Source organism: Poecilia mexicana, unplaced genomic scaffold (genome assembly GCF_051168715.1).
Source record: "Poecilia mexicana isolate PSO_F unplaced genomic scaffold, ASM5116871v1 scaffold_1, whole genome shotgun sequence".
NCBI lineage: Eukaryota > Metazoa > Chordata > Actinopteri > Cyprinodontiformes > Poeciliidae > Poecilia > Poecilia mexicana.
Window position 1 is genome coordinate 2,819,907 of NW_028263370.1, and position 18,088 is coordinate 2,837,994.

The following is an 18,088-nucleotide window of genomic DNA, read 5'->3' on the forward strand; positions in this document are numbered from 1 at the left end:
TGCTGCAGTATGCGAGAGGCACAGCTGAGCGGTCAGCTGGACGCGACGGGAATGGCTGAGCTCGGGGAAAACACACACGCACGCTTCCGCCCACACACACACACACACTGACATTCTGCAATGCGCTGGCCAGGGGTGGGGTCAGTTGTTGAACATGGTGGAATAATATTTTAGGTTGTGTGTGTGGGGGTGTGTGTGTGTAGGTGTGTGTGTGTGTGTGTGTGTGTGTGTAGGTGTGTGTGTGTGTGTGTGTGTGTGTGTGCGTGTGTGTGTGCGTGCGTTTATTTGTAATACCTTGTGGGGACGATTTTCCTGACATATACTACGTTGTGGGGACCAATCGCTCCTCGTGGGGACCGAAGCCTGGTCCCCACAAGGGGAAACCCTGCTTTTGGGTCAGAGGTCAGATTTAGGGCAAACATGTGTGTGTGTGTGTGGGGGGGGGGGGGGGGTGTGCGCGGTTCTAAAAAGGGGGTGAAAGAGGATATGATTTAAGGAGACAAATGCATTTCTTAAAGTTCCCATGCTTCTCTGTATAGACTTTAAACATGTTTGATTTATATGGAGAACCGAAACTGGCATAAAATAAAAGCAGAAATGTGAACTAGGCCCAATAAATACATCAACGCACTTGAAATGCACCAATTAATTTAAAATAGGAGAACTTTACCACATGATATTTTTATTGACTCTTATTTTAATTTAAATTTTTTATCTTAGTATTAATAAATTATATTTTTAAGCACATAATTTATGGTTAACCCAGTTCATCATCGTAATCATATTTAGAACATGCTTGTTTCTTTAACACATTTATCTCATGCCTATCAACCATTCAAATATGTAATAAAGATGAACCAGTCTTGTTTGTAATAACAATGACACACTTCTAATACTCAAATTCAAATTTTAATTGTGGTTTTTCTTTTGTTGAATTTAAAACATTTAAGGATAACATTCTCTTAAAGGCTGAAAATTATATTTTGTTTCCTAACGTGGTGCCTCCTAGAGAGCTTTTAGCCAAAACTCAACATATGGAGCCACAGAATGACACAGACGTTCCATAAATTAGAAAACATTTCCAATTTGGAAGTGGCAACTGCATCTATACGCTGTGAAGTCCAGGAACTGATGTGACATGGAAACATATATAGCATGCATGCCTGCAGAACCTGAGAGATGCACTTTACATCTCACACGCTCCACACACGACATGCAGAAAAACTCTGCACCAACTGGCAGGTCTGGTGGCGTGGAGGCCTTATGATTTGCACTTGTTTTGGAGCAAGGACGCGGACACCTGCCAGTCACCGAGGAGACTGTTAACACCTCTCTGCACCAATGTATTTTAGTGTCTGGTCCGACAGCTGGAGCTTGCTCAAAGTTGAGTCACGCAGCAGTGCAATTATTGCAAACCCAGCAGCAAATCTAGAACAAAATGATAAAAAAAAACAACTAAAAAATAAAATCCATGTTTCCTGTGAAACTGAAGACTGTACTTTAGTTATTCCTGCTTCGTTCAGTCAACTAAAGCAACTCCTAAAACTGTAAGACATTTGTTAGACACTGATGGCTCAATATGAAGAATTGCTCGTTATGCTACAGGTGCATTTCAATAAATTATGATTTTATCAAAAACAAGTTCAAGATTGTTTTTTAATGTTCATGTTACAGTCGATTAAAACTGTTTATTTCAGAAAATGTTGTTATTCAGAAAACCAAAAACATTCATCAATACCGAAATTTTGTGACCACTTAATAGCCTATGCAATCATCATTGTCACAGCTGCATTCAATCATATCAAGGGAAAGTTGAATGGAAGGAAACAATCTGCACAAGCAGCAAGTATTACTATTATAAGAGGATTGTGAAGCAAAGCCCATTCTATGCATGCAAGAGTATTTAGTCCACTACACAGACATACTTTTAGTACGATGGTATTTGTTTAATTTTTTTTTTCAGAGAAACTGAATTTTGAGGTTTATGTAAGTCATGATCATCAAAATTCATCAGAATGAAAGAAAGAATGCGTCACTGTCCAATGAATCCTTAGAATAAATGAGATTCACTTCACTGTTTTATTACAAAAAGTCTTTCAATTTAACTAGGTACGACCTTACATGATCAAAATAAAGGATGGAATAGATTTTAAATAACCCAGACCAGTTCCACGTAGCGCCTTAGTGCAGTAAAGGAAGGTGTTGGAGCGCCCCTCTGTGGTTGGTAAATTAAGTGCAGTAGAAAATGCAGGAAAGTGAATTCAGAGGTTTATTTTTTTCTTTTGTTTTAACCTTAAATAACCACAAGCACACACTGAATTAAAAAACAAAAAACAAAGAAAAAAAACTTTACCGAGTTTATATGTTTGTACCGTAATTTTATTTTAAAGATCTGAATAGATGAGACAACACTTTAGCTGTCTTTGTGGAGAGAACATTAAGGGAGAGAATATTAATGCCTCTCTGATGAAGCGTCCTCATCTGATAATGCCCAGCCACTCAAAGTTAGCCATCTGAATAATGAAGAAGTGAGAATGATCATCATGCACAAGACATGGTTTCAGAGTGGGTGTTGGTTTTATTTTGGTTCACTTCCTGTTAAGTTTCTTTTTCTTTGAAAGAGATCAAAGATGTGGAGCTTTCAGAAACTGTTCTTCACTCTGTGTTGTAAGTTTTTTTTTTTTTTAAACTATTTTATATAACTTCTTATCTCTGTGTCAGGAGGAAGGACACCGATTGAGAATACCTGATGCTGTTGTCAGACTTTTGATGTCAAAATGTTTTCTTATGCTGTCCTCTCTCTGCAGCAGCTCTGAGCTGTGTGCGCAGCGCTGCAGGTTTGATCCGCCTGTTTGGATATGAAGGCGCAGATGCCAAGGTTTCCTGCTCGTATCCTGAGGGATATGAGAGTTACGAAAAGTACCTGTGTAGGAACGACTGCGATTACAGCGACGTCCTTATTACAACATCACAAACAAATAAACCCAGACACTCCATCTACGACGACAAAAGGACCAGAACCTTCACAACAACAATTTCTAACCTTCAGTCAACCGACGCTGGGAAATACTGGTGTGGGGTGACGAGGAATGGAAAAGATCTCTACACCGAGGTAAAACTAGAAATGAAACAAGGTATGTACATTTTTTTTCCTTCCTTTTTTTTTTTTTTTTTTTTTTTACCATTTAAGTTGCTGAATAGTTTTCAAACAGGATTTGTGACTACCTGAAGGGGCAAGGCTGCAAATGTTTGCAATATTCAGAACGGGTGGCAGTTGAGTAAAATTAGCACAATGACAGGATTTCCTCCATGTCTAATGATTAGTTTACCAAACCTTTGCAGTGCTGCTACTTTCAGCATTTCAAACAAAGCATTGGGATGTAAGTAGCATGAAAACACACACACACACACCTTGCAAGCAGAAGTGAGTATAGCTTCATTTCATACAGAACTGAAAACTTCACTAGTCTTTACGAACTGAGTGAATTGTTTTTAAGATCAGTTACCAGGGTAGAAAAAGAAAAAAATATATGTTTTTCTTTTGACAATAAAAATACTCTCCTACAAAATAACGAAGTACAAATAAGCAGCTTGGACTATAGCAACACCCAGAAAAGTATTTCCAAACGTTTTCCAAATTTGATAGAGATTTTAAGTTATAGACCATCAGTAAGTTTCACATGGATGTAAAGTGGAAAGAAACCAAAATCAGAAATGTTGACGCTTTGAGCTCCTTTTACTTTGTCGGACCAAAACAAAATTCAGCTCAACCAATTGCATGTAGAAGCCAACTCATCAGTGAAACGTGTGAACGAGACGAATGTATTTTCAAGGCCTTGATGCTCCTCATATAAGCAAACAACAGTGGGTGCAAAAACCAAAAGACGTGCAGCTCTCTGCTTGTTGAGTGTGAGTGCTAATCTAACAGCTCATGAAACGATCTCACAACATTATTTTCCTGTGTTGGTAGCCTGTAGGGTTTAGCAGCGCTTGCTTTTGTTTGGAAATCTTCCAAACAAAAGCTTTGGAAGCTCGGGAAGATCTGGAAGATCTGGAAGACGGCACCTGTGTGCATTTACGCGTCGCCGCTCCAGATTGGTTCACAGGTCTGAGCCAACTGCATGCAACACCTGCAACACGGCGGGAGGATTTCTGCTGGATTTTATTCAGATTCATGAGGAGCGAGAGAGAGAGATGCAGCAATACTAAAATACTTCATTAAAAAGCCGATCTGTGGCTGTATCCGCCCCAAAAGAAGAGATCAGTTGTGCTTTATCTATGTGGGGTTTGGGACGAATCAGATAGAGTCAGGAGTGAAGGAGCGTGGCGCTAAAATTAATTATTCCTTTTTTTGTTTTGACTCAGGCGGCCTTTACTTGACAGTGGTTAGACGGGAAGGTGGGTAACGAAAGATGGGGAAGACATGTGGCAAGGTCATCAGGCTGGGACTCGAACCCGTGACGTCCGAGTCAAGGACTAAGGCCTCCATACGTGGGTTGTTATTTACCCCCGGCCCCCAATTCAGCCCCAAAATTTAACAATTACTTTTAATATTTATCTTTGATTGGCAGCTATGAAAAGCATAAAGAGAATTAATAGACACTTGCTCCGACTGCAGCGAGTGATAATAAAGTGAGAAAGCGAAAGCGTTAGCAGTTGAAAGAGTCCACGCAATGTGCTATTTATGAAGCCGCTGCGTAACTGCAACATGCGACATCATCTTTTCGTCGTAACCTGCATCTTTCACTTTGCTTACAGACAGATGCTGCAACACGGTGAACAACATCCAAGGTAACGAAGAAGGTTCAGTGACCATCAGCTGTCCGTACGACTCTCAGTCTGACAACAAGCTGAAGTTCTTCTGCAGAGGAAACCGGCCCTCCACATGTCTACAGCAGGCAGTGATCACCTCTAGCAACACACAAGATGGACGATTCAGACTCTCTGATGACAGGAAGTCAGGAATATTCACAGTGACCATTTCCAGTCTGACCCTGAAGGATTCTGGGTCGTATCTTTGTGGAGTCCAGAGAAACTCAGGATTTGATGTTTTCACTGCTGTTGAGCTGGAGGTCAAAGGTGAGAGATCAAATTTATGTACTTGTAATGCTTATAAAAGTCAAACACTTTACAAAAAAAAAAAACTAATTTTGAGGAAAAATGTAGGCCTATAAACACTTTTTTCTATAATGGTGTTTATAGGCCGTTTAATAATTTTATTTTGTGTACTTTCCAGAATGGTGCTGTGTGAAGTCAAAGGTAATTAGTGAAACTGCAGGACATGAAGTAACCTTGCAGTGCCCTTATCCACCTAATCACCAAAACAACAGGAAGTTCCTCTGCAGAGGAAGTCAACGCAGCAACTGCACAGACATGATGAAGGGTCAAAGCAGGTTCTTAGTGCACAGTGATTTCTCCGGGGCTTTCTCGGTCAAAATCACACAGCTGGAAGCAGGAGATGCCGGAACGTACTGGTGCCGTTCAGAGCCAGAGTGGAACGTCGGAAATTACACCCAGTTTCATCTGTCTGTAGGTGAGAGGCACACAGGTCACGGAAAGGACAATTTCAGTAAATATATCTAGCAAAAGATATATATTTATATCTTTTATTTAAAAAAATAATTATCTAGCAAAAGTTCAAAGCTTCTAAAGTTACTTATTGTCCATGTTGATTGATAAAAATGAAATAGATAGGAACAATAATATAAAAAACTAAATTTTATGATCACATTTGAAACAAGACAATCTAGAAAATAAAATATTATGGGGAAAAAATTGTTTCGCATTAAAAAAACTTGCTTTGCTCCAAATCCATCCAAGTTCCATCATGAACGTCGCAATGAAAATGTAACACTGAGCCTGATGATCGCTTTCACAATCTGTTGTTTCATTAGCAGCCACAGTAGAAGAGGAACAGAACGCGGCCAAAAAGAAAACGCTCCAGGCGCTGCCAACCCAAGGCATCACAACGGGTGAGAAAGTCAAAACTAACAGAAACCCAAACCCACAAATGAAACCGAGAATAAAATACCTCAGAGCTTTTCAACACCTCTACAGAGTTTGACTGGATTTATTTCCACGGTTCCACGTGACTCTCAGCTGTTTACAATCATCTCGCTTCCTTTGGAGGAATATTCACTTCAGACCATAAATGAGAAAAACGTTTTTGTATGTCAGTTCACCTCGATTTCGCCGGGATGTTTGACCCTGAACAAAGAGAATCCGAACTTCTCGTGAGACTTTTTTTGTTTGTTTGTTTGTTTGTTTCTTTGACAGGTTATCAGCACCAGAGCAGCACAGAGAAAACTGGCCTTACAGCTGCACCGCCGGTCTCTAAGGAACTCATTGAAGGTACGGAGAGTTTGTATTTTAGTGGAGGTATTCTTCAGGCTAGTAGCTGAAGGTATTTCTGTTGCTTTCTAAATATTCCAGTTAAAACCTAATGTTTTCGACTTTGGTTTTTGGTTTGACGACGGTTGGTGTGACAGTGGTTTGGTGGTTTTGCTTTACAGTTTGACCTTGAAAACACTTCCTACAGTGATATTTATATACTCTCCTCTGAAGTCAGGCTCATTTCTAGACATTGTGAGTTAATATCTCATCATGGAGGAATGATTACACAACACACATCTTTTCATTGGTTTAAGGTATAAAAATTGAAAGCAGAAGTTTACAGTTTTTTGGATTTTTTTCCTAATCCACACAGGGTCAAGTTGTTTCTAAGTATCTTGTTCACAAGTGATGGTAAGATAGAGAGAAGGATGGAAGGATTGAGGCTTTGTCTGCAGTAATGTAGGCTCTGCACTGGTTTGTTGAACCCTCGGTTGATCTACAGTTCAACTCTCACCTGGTGAGATATGAATCAGAACCGATATCTTGTCACGACAAAACCAGGAAGTCTCCCCGGGGGCCGATTTCACATATTTACAGATTGGGAAAGTGTGAATTGTAAGATTTCCAGTTACGTCAATAGAAAGAGGGGAAAAAAGCGAAGAAGACGTGACCGTGTGCGACGAGATTAGTGCTCAAAGTTTCAAAAAAAGGCTGTTCGTTTCCACTACTGTGCATCAGCTCAACCCACCAGCATTATAAAAACATTGTATTTTAGACTGTTTTGTAATGGACTTCCAAACTGTAATAGAGCTTCTAATAATAAATAAAAGCAATTGGTTTATACTTCTTGTGAACTGCAGTCAATGTTTTAAGGAAGTGACATAGCTTTGTGTTAAATATTTTGTTTTTCTTCGTTCAGGCCTTCCAGACGTCGCTCTCTATTCTCTCGCTGCCGCCTTCGGTGGGCTGCTGCTGCTGCTGCTGACTGTCATCCTGGTCACGGTTTTCAAGAGCAAATGTGGCAAAGTGAAAGGTGAATTTAGAGCTTCCTCCGTTGTCCCCAGTTCAGTCAGATGCGTGCGCGCGCAGACGTTTTCTCATGTTTCGTTCTGTTCCAGGAGTCGGAGTCGTTGCAGAAGGAAAAAAGCTCGACTTCGTGGAAGAGCAGGAGGTGCGTGGGGGAGACGATGTAAGAAAACTAATGTCCAAGGTTTTGTGGTTAAAGTGTGATCAATCATACAAATATGTTTACACCACATTCTGTGGCACAATAAAGGGTGAACTTAAAGCTTTATATTATAATATTTTTTGGTACTATTGGGATAATAATAACTGATAGGCTTTTCCAGGATTCCCCTTTTTTTTATCTCCATCCATCTGTGCATGAACTCTGACCCGTTTCCCCTTAACCTCCTTCCTGAATGCATGCCCACTGCATAATGCTGCCACTACCATGTGCCAATGAACTGTGTTTTTAGGGTGATCCGCAGTGCTAGAGCGTCTTATAAAGCCCAATGAAGTTTAGCTTTAGTCTCGTCTGACCAAAGATGCGTAATTAGCAGAAAACACGAACCAGTTTTAGACATTTTTTTTTCCAAAATGTCTGAAAATCCCCTCCACTCAACTTTATATGAATACGCTGCACATTTTCCACAATATTCTAATGTTTTGAGATGCTGAAGTTTGGATTTTCATCAGCTACAGTCTACAATAGTCAACATTTACAAGAAATAAAGGCTTAAAATATGTCACGGCATGACAAATTAAGCTGCATTTACTTTCATTTTCTGCAACGAGTGGGTTAAAAAAATATCAAACTTTTTCACAATATTCAAATGTTTACAGATGAAATGAAACTGAGGGGGGAAAAAAAAACAAAGCGTTGCTACTTTTTGCGAGGCAGTGCACGCCACCTCCATCGGCGTACATTTATAAAATCGTCTCTGCTGCATCATGCACTGATGAAATGTGATCCACTGTTTCCTCCAGGTGTATCAGAATCATGACTCTATGGTGATGAGATCATAGCAGATCGCCTCGTGGCAACAAAATGCCAGCTGTCACGTCGATGATGTGGATGAAGAGGAAGCCGACTACGAAAACGTCACAGCGGCTGAGGATATCTACTGCAACGAGGGTTTTCATAAGTTTAAGTGACGGAGAGCAGGTTCAGCGCTGAACCAATACACAGATAGTCGGTTTTAATGTTTGGCTTCTCTGAACATATTCAGAGGAGAATATTGTCTTATTTAATGTTGCTTTTTCACTGCACACATTTGTGTTTGTGGCTTGATTTTATTGAAACAATCATATTATTATCCGTACTAAAAAAGCTACCTATTACCCACTTGTAAATGCAAGCAAACAAGTAGAGATGAAAGGAACACACATCTTATTAACAGTTATATTTCGCATATATATATATATGTATATTATGTTTATATGTATTATTCTGTATTAGTGACAGTTTACTATCATTTTCGTTCAATCATTTGTTTAAAAAATGTGACACAAAAGTAAATCACAGGTTTCACATCTAATTTTTGACCTGAAAATGTGACTAAAGCAAAAAATAATAGGAGCCAAAAAAACTGCACTTTAATTTAAGTAGTGAATGTTTTTTTTATTTTTCTTAAATAGATTAGTTTCTTTTAAGAACAAATCCATTTAAGCTTAACCAGGTCTGATGATAAGAGAAAGATAAAGACATGCAAATATTGATGATTCCTCCAAAAAAAAAACTTTTAGTTGCATTTAACTTCCTTCATGAACACAGAAGCAGAATTTGTTCCTCTTTTCTGAAAAATGTTTTATGAGAATCACTTTTGCTGACATAGATGAAGTTGGCATCGAAATAGAGTTTATTATTTGGACATTTTATGACTCAGTTTGTATAAAAACAAACAAACGAACAAAAACATCTTTTTTGTTTTTGTTTTTTAAAGTAATTTTCAACATGAAATTAGTTTCATGTATTTAATTTCTGGCAACTTACTATTTTTTTGAGAATGGAAACCTTACAGTTAAGAATAGCTTAATAGGAAGTTTTCAGTGTGGAGAGAGAATCAGCTGACTGTGTAAAGGAATCAGCCATGTTTTTAGTTAGCATCAGAGGGAAAGTCTGAGGTCATATTATCCGGTAGATTTGAATGAACAATCACAATCTGTTGAACATATATTCAAAAAGGCATTTGTATTTAAATAAATAAATAAATAAATAAATATCTGAAATCAGATAAAATGTTCTGAAAGTCGTGTCTTTGACAAACAGGAGAAATATCCAGCACCGGCCTTGCAGGACCTGAGAGATGCATTGTTTTCAGCTAATGGCTCTTTGGGGCCCAAACATTGTGTTCTCCTTGTCCCGCTCTTTGTCCTGGCATTCTTAAAGAAACCGGTCACTAATTACCACTGATGTTCCACCCCTGGGCCCGGCGGCATTTGCGGGCATTGCCCGTCCGTAGCGTCAGCAGTGGCCCCGCCTGGACTGGAAGCTGTTTGCTGTTTTTACCTCAGAGTTGCCAACTCTCTGTTACTCATATATCGATTTGATACAGAAGGAGCTTCCGCACTTTCCATATATGTGGCTTCTGTCACTTTTTTCAGCCATTAAAACTGTTTAATTCGTTGTTATCACGTCGTAACCTGCTTTTCCGAGCCGCCCTCAAACGCAACATGAGCGGTAAGATGCTGGGTTGCACCTGTGCGGCAGCGACGGAGACCTGCACAGGTGTGTTAGAATCACGGCAGCAAACCAGCAAAACTCAAATAACTTTTCACAGTTTTTCTCCCAAACTAACCGACTGAGTTGAGTAAAGCTGTTGGATGCAGGTAAAGTTAGCTAAAAGATGACTAACTAATATCAATACAGCACCTGAAGCTTGTTAACTAGCAGCCTGTAGGCTACTGTTGTTGTCTATGTTCAAAAGTGGGCAGTAATTGTTACATTCACTTGAGTAACGTTTTTGGAAAATAAAAAAGGTACTTATAAGAGTAGTTTTAGTTTTCAGGGGTGGATAAAAAACCTTTGCAGAGTGCTGCGCTGAGCAGAAAGTACAGAAACAGTCAACCCCTAACAGGATACTTGATGCACAGCAGAGAGGGGGGCATGGCTGCTGCATTGTAGTCCAGACCCGCTTCCGCCCCACCCCTCGACCTCCAGACGGAGCCCTTCCTCACCCAGCCAGCCACTAGCAAATTCATCAAACTCCGTCGATCCCCAGAGCAAAAACAAGCATTAATGCAGATAAATCCTCTACAACAAGCTGACTGCTGTGAAGGTGAGCTGCTTTAATGGGCAAAGATGTTTATTATTAGTTGGACTTTCTTCACACATGATTTTGTCATTAAGTTTGAAACAATAATTTTGCTGCAAACCTATAGTGACACTTTTTTGGTGAAATACTGATAATTCATAACTTCTTGTTTGAAGCGTTCAGGTACAACGACAGAGTTAGCTGCTTCAGTATTTCCGGTGTCATTAATTTGAGTGGGTCTCGTTAATTCCAGCCGATAGTAAAATATAAATAAAAAACACCGTGGTGGCCACTAGATGGTGCTGTTGCTCCAGATTTTCACCTGTGGATTCTTGACGTCTAACTCTTGGAAGAGTGAAAGCTACTCAATCTCTTGTTGAAATAACTCAAAGAGAGTTAAATTCAAATTCTGAAGTAAAACCAAATAGACTTTAAAACAATTTATATCTGCCCAATTTGCTCTGAATGTTTTGTTCACTGCATCAACACTGTTTCCTCAAAATATTTCTCTCTGCTGTTTGTCCTGGTTTTTGCTCTAGTTTCTTGTCTTCATGAACGATGTGGAGCCATCAAAACCTGCAGCTCATGTTGTGCAGTAAGTTATCGAATTTGATTTTGAGAAAATGTTCTTGTTGGATGTTGATTTATCTTCTTGTGACAAGTTTCTTTAAAACAAATAATCTTTATTTCTACCAGGTGATTAAAAAGAACAAGCTTGTCAATGCATTTATTTCATGGGAATACATTTGAAAATGATACTATTTGTATACGATTATACAGAGTGTTAGAGAGAAAAAATACATGAAAACTTGTTGTCTTCTCTCTGCAGCAGCTCTGAGTTGTGTGAGCAGCGCTGCAGGTTTGGTCCGTGTGTTTGGATATGAGGGCAGAGATGTGACGGTTTCCTGTCCATATGATCCAGGATATGAGAGATACCAGAAGTACCTGTGTGACAGCAGCTGTGGTTACAGCGATTTTCTTATCAGATCCTCACAAGAAAATAAAACCAAATACTCCGTTTACGATGACAAAACAACAAGAGTCGTCACAGTGACCATCTCTGATCTTCACTTTGATGATGCTGGGAAATATTGGTGTGGAGTGACCAGAGCAGGAAAAGACATCTACATTGAAGTGCAGCTGGAGGTAAAAGCAGGTAATTAATAAAACTCTTAATACCTGTATGAGCTTACAGGTAGATGGACAATAAGGGAAAAAAGCTGAATCCAGGGAGGTTGGTGTGTGTGAAGGTGGATGGTGGAAACTAGGGAATGATAAATTTTGGTTACTTTTCCACTAATTTTATTTCTATAGTGTAAGGACTGTCCTTAAAAATAAGAAAAGGCGACAAATAAAAGGCAGAAAAAGAAGTAAGGGGAAAGAAAAAACCTATGAATGATCCACTTTGATTCCTTTTCTTTGTTTAAATAATTAATTGATCAGAGTTATGTTGGTGAACTTAAATAAAGACATGACCATAACACCAACTAAAATATAGAAATAAAATGTTTTTGATTGAAGAAAGCATGAAGACGGGGGCTGGAGAGTGTTGCATTTAAATTAAATCATGAGATTTAAATAGAAAATTCACATAGATTAGAAGAGAATAAGATTCATACGGCTGAACGCAGATTGCCTAAAACAGAACATCAAAACAAATGCAAAAAAAAAACAACTTTTGTTTTGCTGTGACATAATTTCAGTATTTAATTATTAAAAACTTAAAACACATAATATGAAAATTCTGCTATTTCTGGGTTGGAAAGTTTTGAAAGATTTCTGCATTTCTGTCTCTTTGCTTCTTAGAATAACAATTTTCTGTAACGTTTGCTGTAAGTAACAGTTTTGTCTTCCTATCAGACAGATGCTGCGACACGGTGAATCAAACCCAAAGTACTGAGGAAGGTTCAGTGACCATCAGCTGTCCGTACGACTCTCAGTCTGTCAACAAGCTGAAGTTCTTCTGCAGAGGAAACCGGCCCTCCACATGTCTACAGCAGGCAGTGATCACCTCTAGCAACACACAAGATGGACGATTCAGACTCTCTGATGACAGGAAGTCAGGAATATTCACAGTGACCATTTCCAGTCTGACCCTGAAGGATTCTGGGTCGTATCTTTGTGGAGTCCAGAGAAACTCAGGATTTGATGTTTTCACTGCTGTTCAGCTGGAGGTCAAAGGTGAGAGATGAAAGCTTTACCTCAAATTCGTACTTTATAGATCCACTAATAATGGTTTTGTCTTGTATCTGAAAACATCTGACTGGTGCTTCTAGTGTTGCTCTTTGTGGAAACGCCGTGAAAATATTGCAGGACATTTTGAAAAATGGCTATGCACCTGCAATTGTTATTATATCTGTATTTAAAACATTAACTAATTTATTTTCATTACTAACCAAAGTTTTTGAGTTATTTTGGAGTGATATTGGACTCCTATACATATTTTACATTGAGCCTCCTGGCAGTAAACGGTCCCCACAACTTATAGTGCTGCACATGAAAAAGATTTGCACGAGTTTACCAAACATCGACGCCACGTATGTCCTCGGCTGATTGTTGTAGACCTTGATGCTGCAGCATGAGCATCAAGAGAGGGGCTGCATTTTTATTCATTTATTATTTGTTTGACATAGTTGGCCTCATTTTACTTCTTGGTTGTCAGAGAAAGGAGAGCAAAATGCAAGTAGAGAAAAAGAGCTTGAGGATCTGCCACCAAGCATCACGACAGAAGGTGAGAGAGACCAGACCACACACACACACACACACACGCACACACACACACACACACACACACACATGAAACAGAGAAAGCGGTTTCACTCGGCCTCCCTGTTGCAGCAGGAATGGTAAGTTCAGCAAATGACACTTTTGGCCAAATGTGTTGAACCTTTTACCACTTGTGACTGAGCGGTTGAGGACGACTGTCTTTGCAGATGTCTTCCTGTTGCCTGGCAACCAAAAAGCATGTGACTTTGGCTCCTTCAAGGCTCAAATCGAAACTGAAACAGAAAATTAGTCTGAGTTGACTGTGATGTCTATAGAGATGCTAGACTTTCTTCAGTCGACTGGAATATGCTTAGTGATTCTAAAGTTTCTCCCAAACATTTTTCCATCTTGTCGCAGACGGTGAGGTTTTGAAAAACATTTGTTTCTGTGGGCAAAACATGAGGAAACGGGGGAGAGAGGGATCTTATGGGACATCAAGTCCTGTTTCTAAAGGAGCGGGTTTGCTTTTACTGTGTACGTGTGTATTAACATTTTTTAATTGTCTTTTTTTCCTCTTTGTTTTTCTATTAAAACATCATCTGATAATCTTTAGAAATGTCAGTGCTCAGAGTTCAGTTAATCTGAATGTGCTGAGATGTTTGGCTGCTGAAGACAAAAGATCACAGTAAACAAAAAAAACCCCAATCTGTTAAAACAGTTTTTATTTCTCTAACAGTGTATCAGCATCAGAGCAGAACAGTGAAAACTATCTTTTCTACCACACCACCAGCATCAGAGGAACAGGCTAAAGGCACAGTGTGTGTTAATGTCTGAATGCGTACAGATTTAATATATCGAGAGGCCGCACAAACAAAACCCTGCTTGCTCTCCAGTCGTCATCTGGACATTAAAGTCGAGGGTTTTTGAGATTGCTGCTGACTTTTTGCGTTTCATATTTCAGGAAGTGAATGTGAATAAAATCTATATCAGGAAGCTTTAAAAAGTTGCTAGTGTAAACACCACAAGTGTTACAAGTGTGTAATATTTACTGGCAGAATTAAATATCTTTTATTTTATCTACATCTATAAGCCCAAAGCTGTTATTTCCGCTGGCAGATTTTGTTTTTAAAGTTATTCTCAGTCAACCACAAAATTAGTTGCTGACATGAAATGAAACAATGTAAACTGTGTGAGTTTTGAACAAACTGATATGTGTTAATTTACGTTCAAATAAAAAAAGCCATGTGGGAAACCTTCACTCTTCTTATTAATCATTCAATTAGCTTTGCAGCAGCCAAGCTGACTTTAAAGCTGCTGACCAGCTTCTTACAAGTTTCCACTGGACTTTTGATGAGCTCCACTTCTTTGGAGATCCTCTTTGCCATCACCCTAATTGTAAATCCCTCGGCAGATTCCCTTTCAGAGTTGGGACTCTAATTTCTCCATAGCACTGTTTTTACTTATAAGAAGAAGAAGAAGAAGAAGCGCATTTCTAAACTTAAACCATTTTCTTTAGAGCTAAATATTTGATCTCCTATGAGTATGAATCACTTTGGGCTTAACTTTAACTGTGGAAACGTGTAATCTACACTGAGTGGTTGTTTTTTTTCTGGCAGTGCATCAGAGCCCCACAATGAAAACTACAACACCGCTGGTTTCTGAGGAGCTGACTGCAGGTACTCTGTGTTTATGAAAACATACGGACAGATTTGCTATAGTTACTAGGATAAAAGAAAATCTCTTAAAGCAAAATATAAAAACATCTTAATGTTGTCGCTCTCCAGCACCTCTGAGCAGCGCTGCAGGTTCGATCCGTGTGTTTGGATACGAGGGCGGAGACGTGAACGTTTCCTGCCCCTATGATCGGGGATTCGAGGGTCATCAGAAATACCTGTGCAACGACGGCTGTCGCTACGCCGACGTTCTTATAACGACGTCGCAAGGAAGTAGTGGAAAATACTCCATTCACGATGATAAAACAACAAGAATCTTCACAGTGACCATCTCTGACCTTCGCCTTGATGACGCTGGGAAATACTGGTGTGGATTGACAAGAATAGGAAGAGATGTCAGCATTGAAAGAGAGCTGGAAGTAAAACCAGGTAAATGTTGAAGTCGACGGTAAATATTAGGACAAGACAAGTTTTCTGTAACTTTTGCTGTAAGTAAGAGTTTTGTCTTCCTACCAGACAGATGCTGCGACACGGTGAACAACATCCAAGGTAACGAAGACGGTTCAGTGACCATCAGCTGTCCGTACGACTCTCAGTCTGTCAACAAGCTGAAGTTCTTCTGCAGAGGAAACCGGCCCTCCACATGTCTACAGCAGGCAGTGATCACCTCTAGCAACACACAAGATGGACGATTCAGACTCTCTGATGACAGGAAGTCAGGAATATTCACAGTGACCATTTCCAGTCTGACCCTGAAGGATTCTGGGTCGTATCTTTGTGGAGTCCAGAGAAACTTAGGATTTGATGTTTTCTCTGCTGTTGACCTGGAGGTCAAAGGTGAGAAGCCAAGCAGACTACCTTGATTTTTATTTTTGTGATCTCACCCTGTTTTCTCTCAACAAACAAAAAAAAAAACAATGTTGCTATTTTTATTCGTCAGAGTGGTGCTGTGCAAAGTCAGAGAACATGAGTGGCGTAATGGAGCGTAGCGTAACCTTCCAGTGCCCTTATGCACCCCAGCATCACAATGACACAATGTTCCTCTGCAAGGGAGACGGAGCCAGCAACTGCACAGACATGATGGGCCAAAGTAGGTTTGTTCTGAGCAACGTTTCCTCCAGCTCTTTCTCTGTGACGGTCACAAAGCTGGAAGCAGGAGATGCTGGGACGTACTGGTGTGGCTCAGGCCCCGAGGCGAATGTTGGAAACTTCACCCGCTTTCATCTTTCTGTAGGTGAGAGAGACGCAGAGGTAAAAACGACCTCAGTTTCCTGTGCAGTTTTGTACATCAGGTGTAGAGGTCACAAAGTTAAAACTGGGACCAAAGTTCAGCACCAGTGGGATTCAAGTTCTCTTGGGTTCGCGCAGACTTGCAGGATAAGTGAATCCTCACTGGTTTATCACCATCTGGATGAGATCATGTCAGACTATCTGGGTCTGACATCTGCTCTCGCGACGGAAGCTGAGAGCAGATGCTTCCCGCATGAAAACAGAAAAATAAGTTACACTATCGAGAGAAAACCACCGGGGGAAAGTATATACTGAAAACATAGTAGTAGTTTGTCTACACATTTGAAGCATTTTTTATTTATTTATTATTTTTTGCCAAGTACAAGGCATTTATTTTGCTGTTCAGGGTTAGGACGTGGAGGCATTGATTGGTTAATGTCAACTGCAAAGAGCTTAAACCAAAACTTCTTGAAAATATCTTTTTTTCTATTCATGGCAGACGCGACTCTCCACCAAGTTCCACATCCAGCTTTCTACGCCCTGTTTGCTTTAGCTGCTGGGCTGCTGCTGATGGTGACATTGGTCCTAGTTAAAGTTTACAAGAACAAATGTCACAAAACATTGAGAGGTGAGCTTGTTTTTTGTCTTCAACATGAGCAATAAGAGGTGTATAAATAAATTTGATTATTTATGCTTTTTTTTTTTTTCTTTCAGAGAGAAAAGTTTCCAGATGAAGAATCTGAAGCTTCGGTTTGCAGACACATCAGCTGATGGTTGGACGACGTGCGAAACATCTGCAGACCAAAGTTTTGTCTGCGGGTCGATGGGATCATATAATGTTCACTGGACTATTTAAACTTAAATTAATTTGATTCTTTTTTTTTAAGTACTCAGATTTTATTTTTTAGCAATTTTTTGGGTCTTATTTTAGAGCAATTTTCATACAACAGTGTGTTTTTCTGAGGTGAAAAAAGGGAAACGAGTACAAACGGCTAAACCAGCAAAGTAAAATAATTATCTCACAATGTCAAACTACGTACAACTGAGGAAATGCAATTGTATCTGTAATAATGAATAAAACAAGACGAGTATAAACAGTATAAAAATGTCAAAACTCTAAACTGCACACCTAAACGATAGAATAAATAAGAATGAACTGGAACTTTGAATTAAATGTATTCATGAGGCTCAGTGTCCAGTGATGACAGGAAGGCAACAATATTCGCTCTGACATTTTCCAGTCCGACTCTGAAGGATTCTGGGTCATAGTTTTCAAGCACGGCACTCTGGGACATACTGTGACCTCCAAGTGTCCTTGTCCACCTCATCATCGTAACAAAAAGATGTTCCTCTGCAAAGGAGACCAGAGCAGCACGTCTTACATATTCACGCTGACTGCACAATGTTCACAGCATGATGATACAAACGTAGACTAAACTACTAATACTGTAGTTTACAAAGCCGAAAATCGAACAACCAAAATGGATATATGGTTTTTATTTTTTGCATTAATTCCATTTTCTTAGACTTGGTATGTTGCTTGTTGCAGAGAAAGAACAGAATGTTATGTTAGAAAAGCCCAAAATGGAAGGTGAGATGGGGAAATGAAACTGGATTAGTGGCAGAGTTCACAGAAACACATTCTCGCCTTCATATGTGGCGTGTTCATATTTAATGTTCATATTTAATGTCTTCTCTACTCCAGAAACGCAGTCTAAAGAGTTCCCCTTAATGTGACCAAAGTAGCCACTTAATTTGCTGTCGATTTGAAGAAATGCAACCGATCAACCTAAAAAAAAAAACATGTTTGATTGAGCTGGTTTTAAGATTTTACTTAAACAGACTGAAGTTCCTCTGATTCAAAAAAACAAGCTTATCAGTGAAAAGTGG

General features: G+C 39.5%; 1 protein-coding gene across 1 annotated transcript; it reads left to right on the forward strand.

The window, feature by feature from the left end:
- Positions 1-1,817: 1,817 nt before the first annotated feature.
- On the forward strand, positions 1,818-17,372 carry LOC106931475 (polymeric immunoglobulin receptor-like). Its single transcript, XM_088007242.1, has 15 exons — positions 1,818-2,667; positions 2,808-3,134; positions 4,759-5,079; positions 5,237-5,533; positions 5,895-5,972; positions 6,277-6,351; positions 11,419-11,745; positions 13,252-13,320; positions 14,032-14,106; positions 14,912-14,971; positions 15,080-15,397; positions 15,485-15,805; positions 15,909-16,202; positions 16,716-16,826; positions 16,913-17,372. Exons 1-15 carry the CDS (start codon positions 2,631-2,633, stop codon positions 16,930-16,932), a joined length of 2,730 nt encoding a protein of 909 aa, XP_087863368.1. The 5' UTR covers positions 1,818-2,630; the 3' UTR covers positions 16,933-17,372.
- Positions 17,373-18,088: the final 716 nt, after the last annotated feature.

Excerpts from the sequence above, each read along its gene's own strand:
- LOC106931475 (XM_088007242.1), top strand. The coding sequence starts at position 2,631 with ATGTGGAGCTTTCAGAAACTGTTCTTCACTCTGTGTT. Across the intron at positions 13,321-14,031 it reads ACCAAGCATCACGACAGAAG|TGTATCAGCATCAGAGCAGA; the intron begins GTGAGAGAGACC and ends TTTCTCTAACAG. Across the intron at positions 14,972-15,079 it reads TTCTGAGGAGCTGACTGCAG|CACCTCTGAGCAGCGCTGCA; the intron begins GTACTCTGTGTT and ends GTCGCTCTCCAG.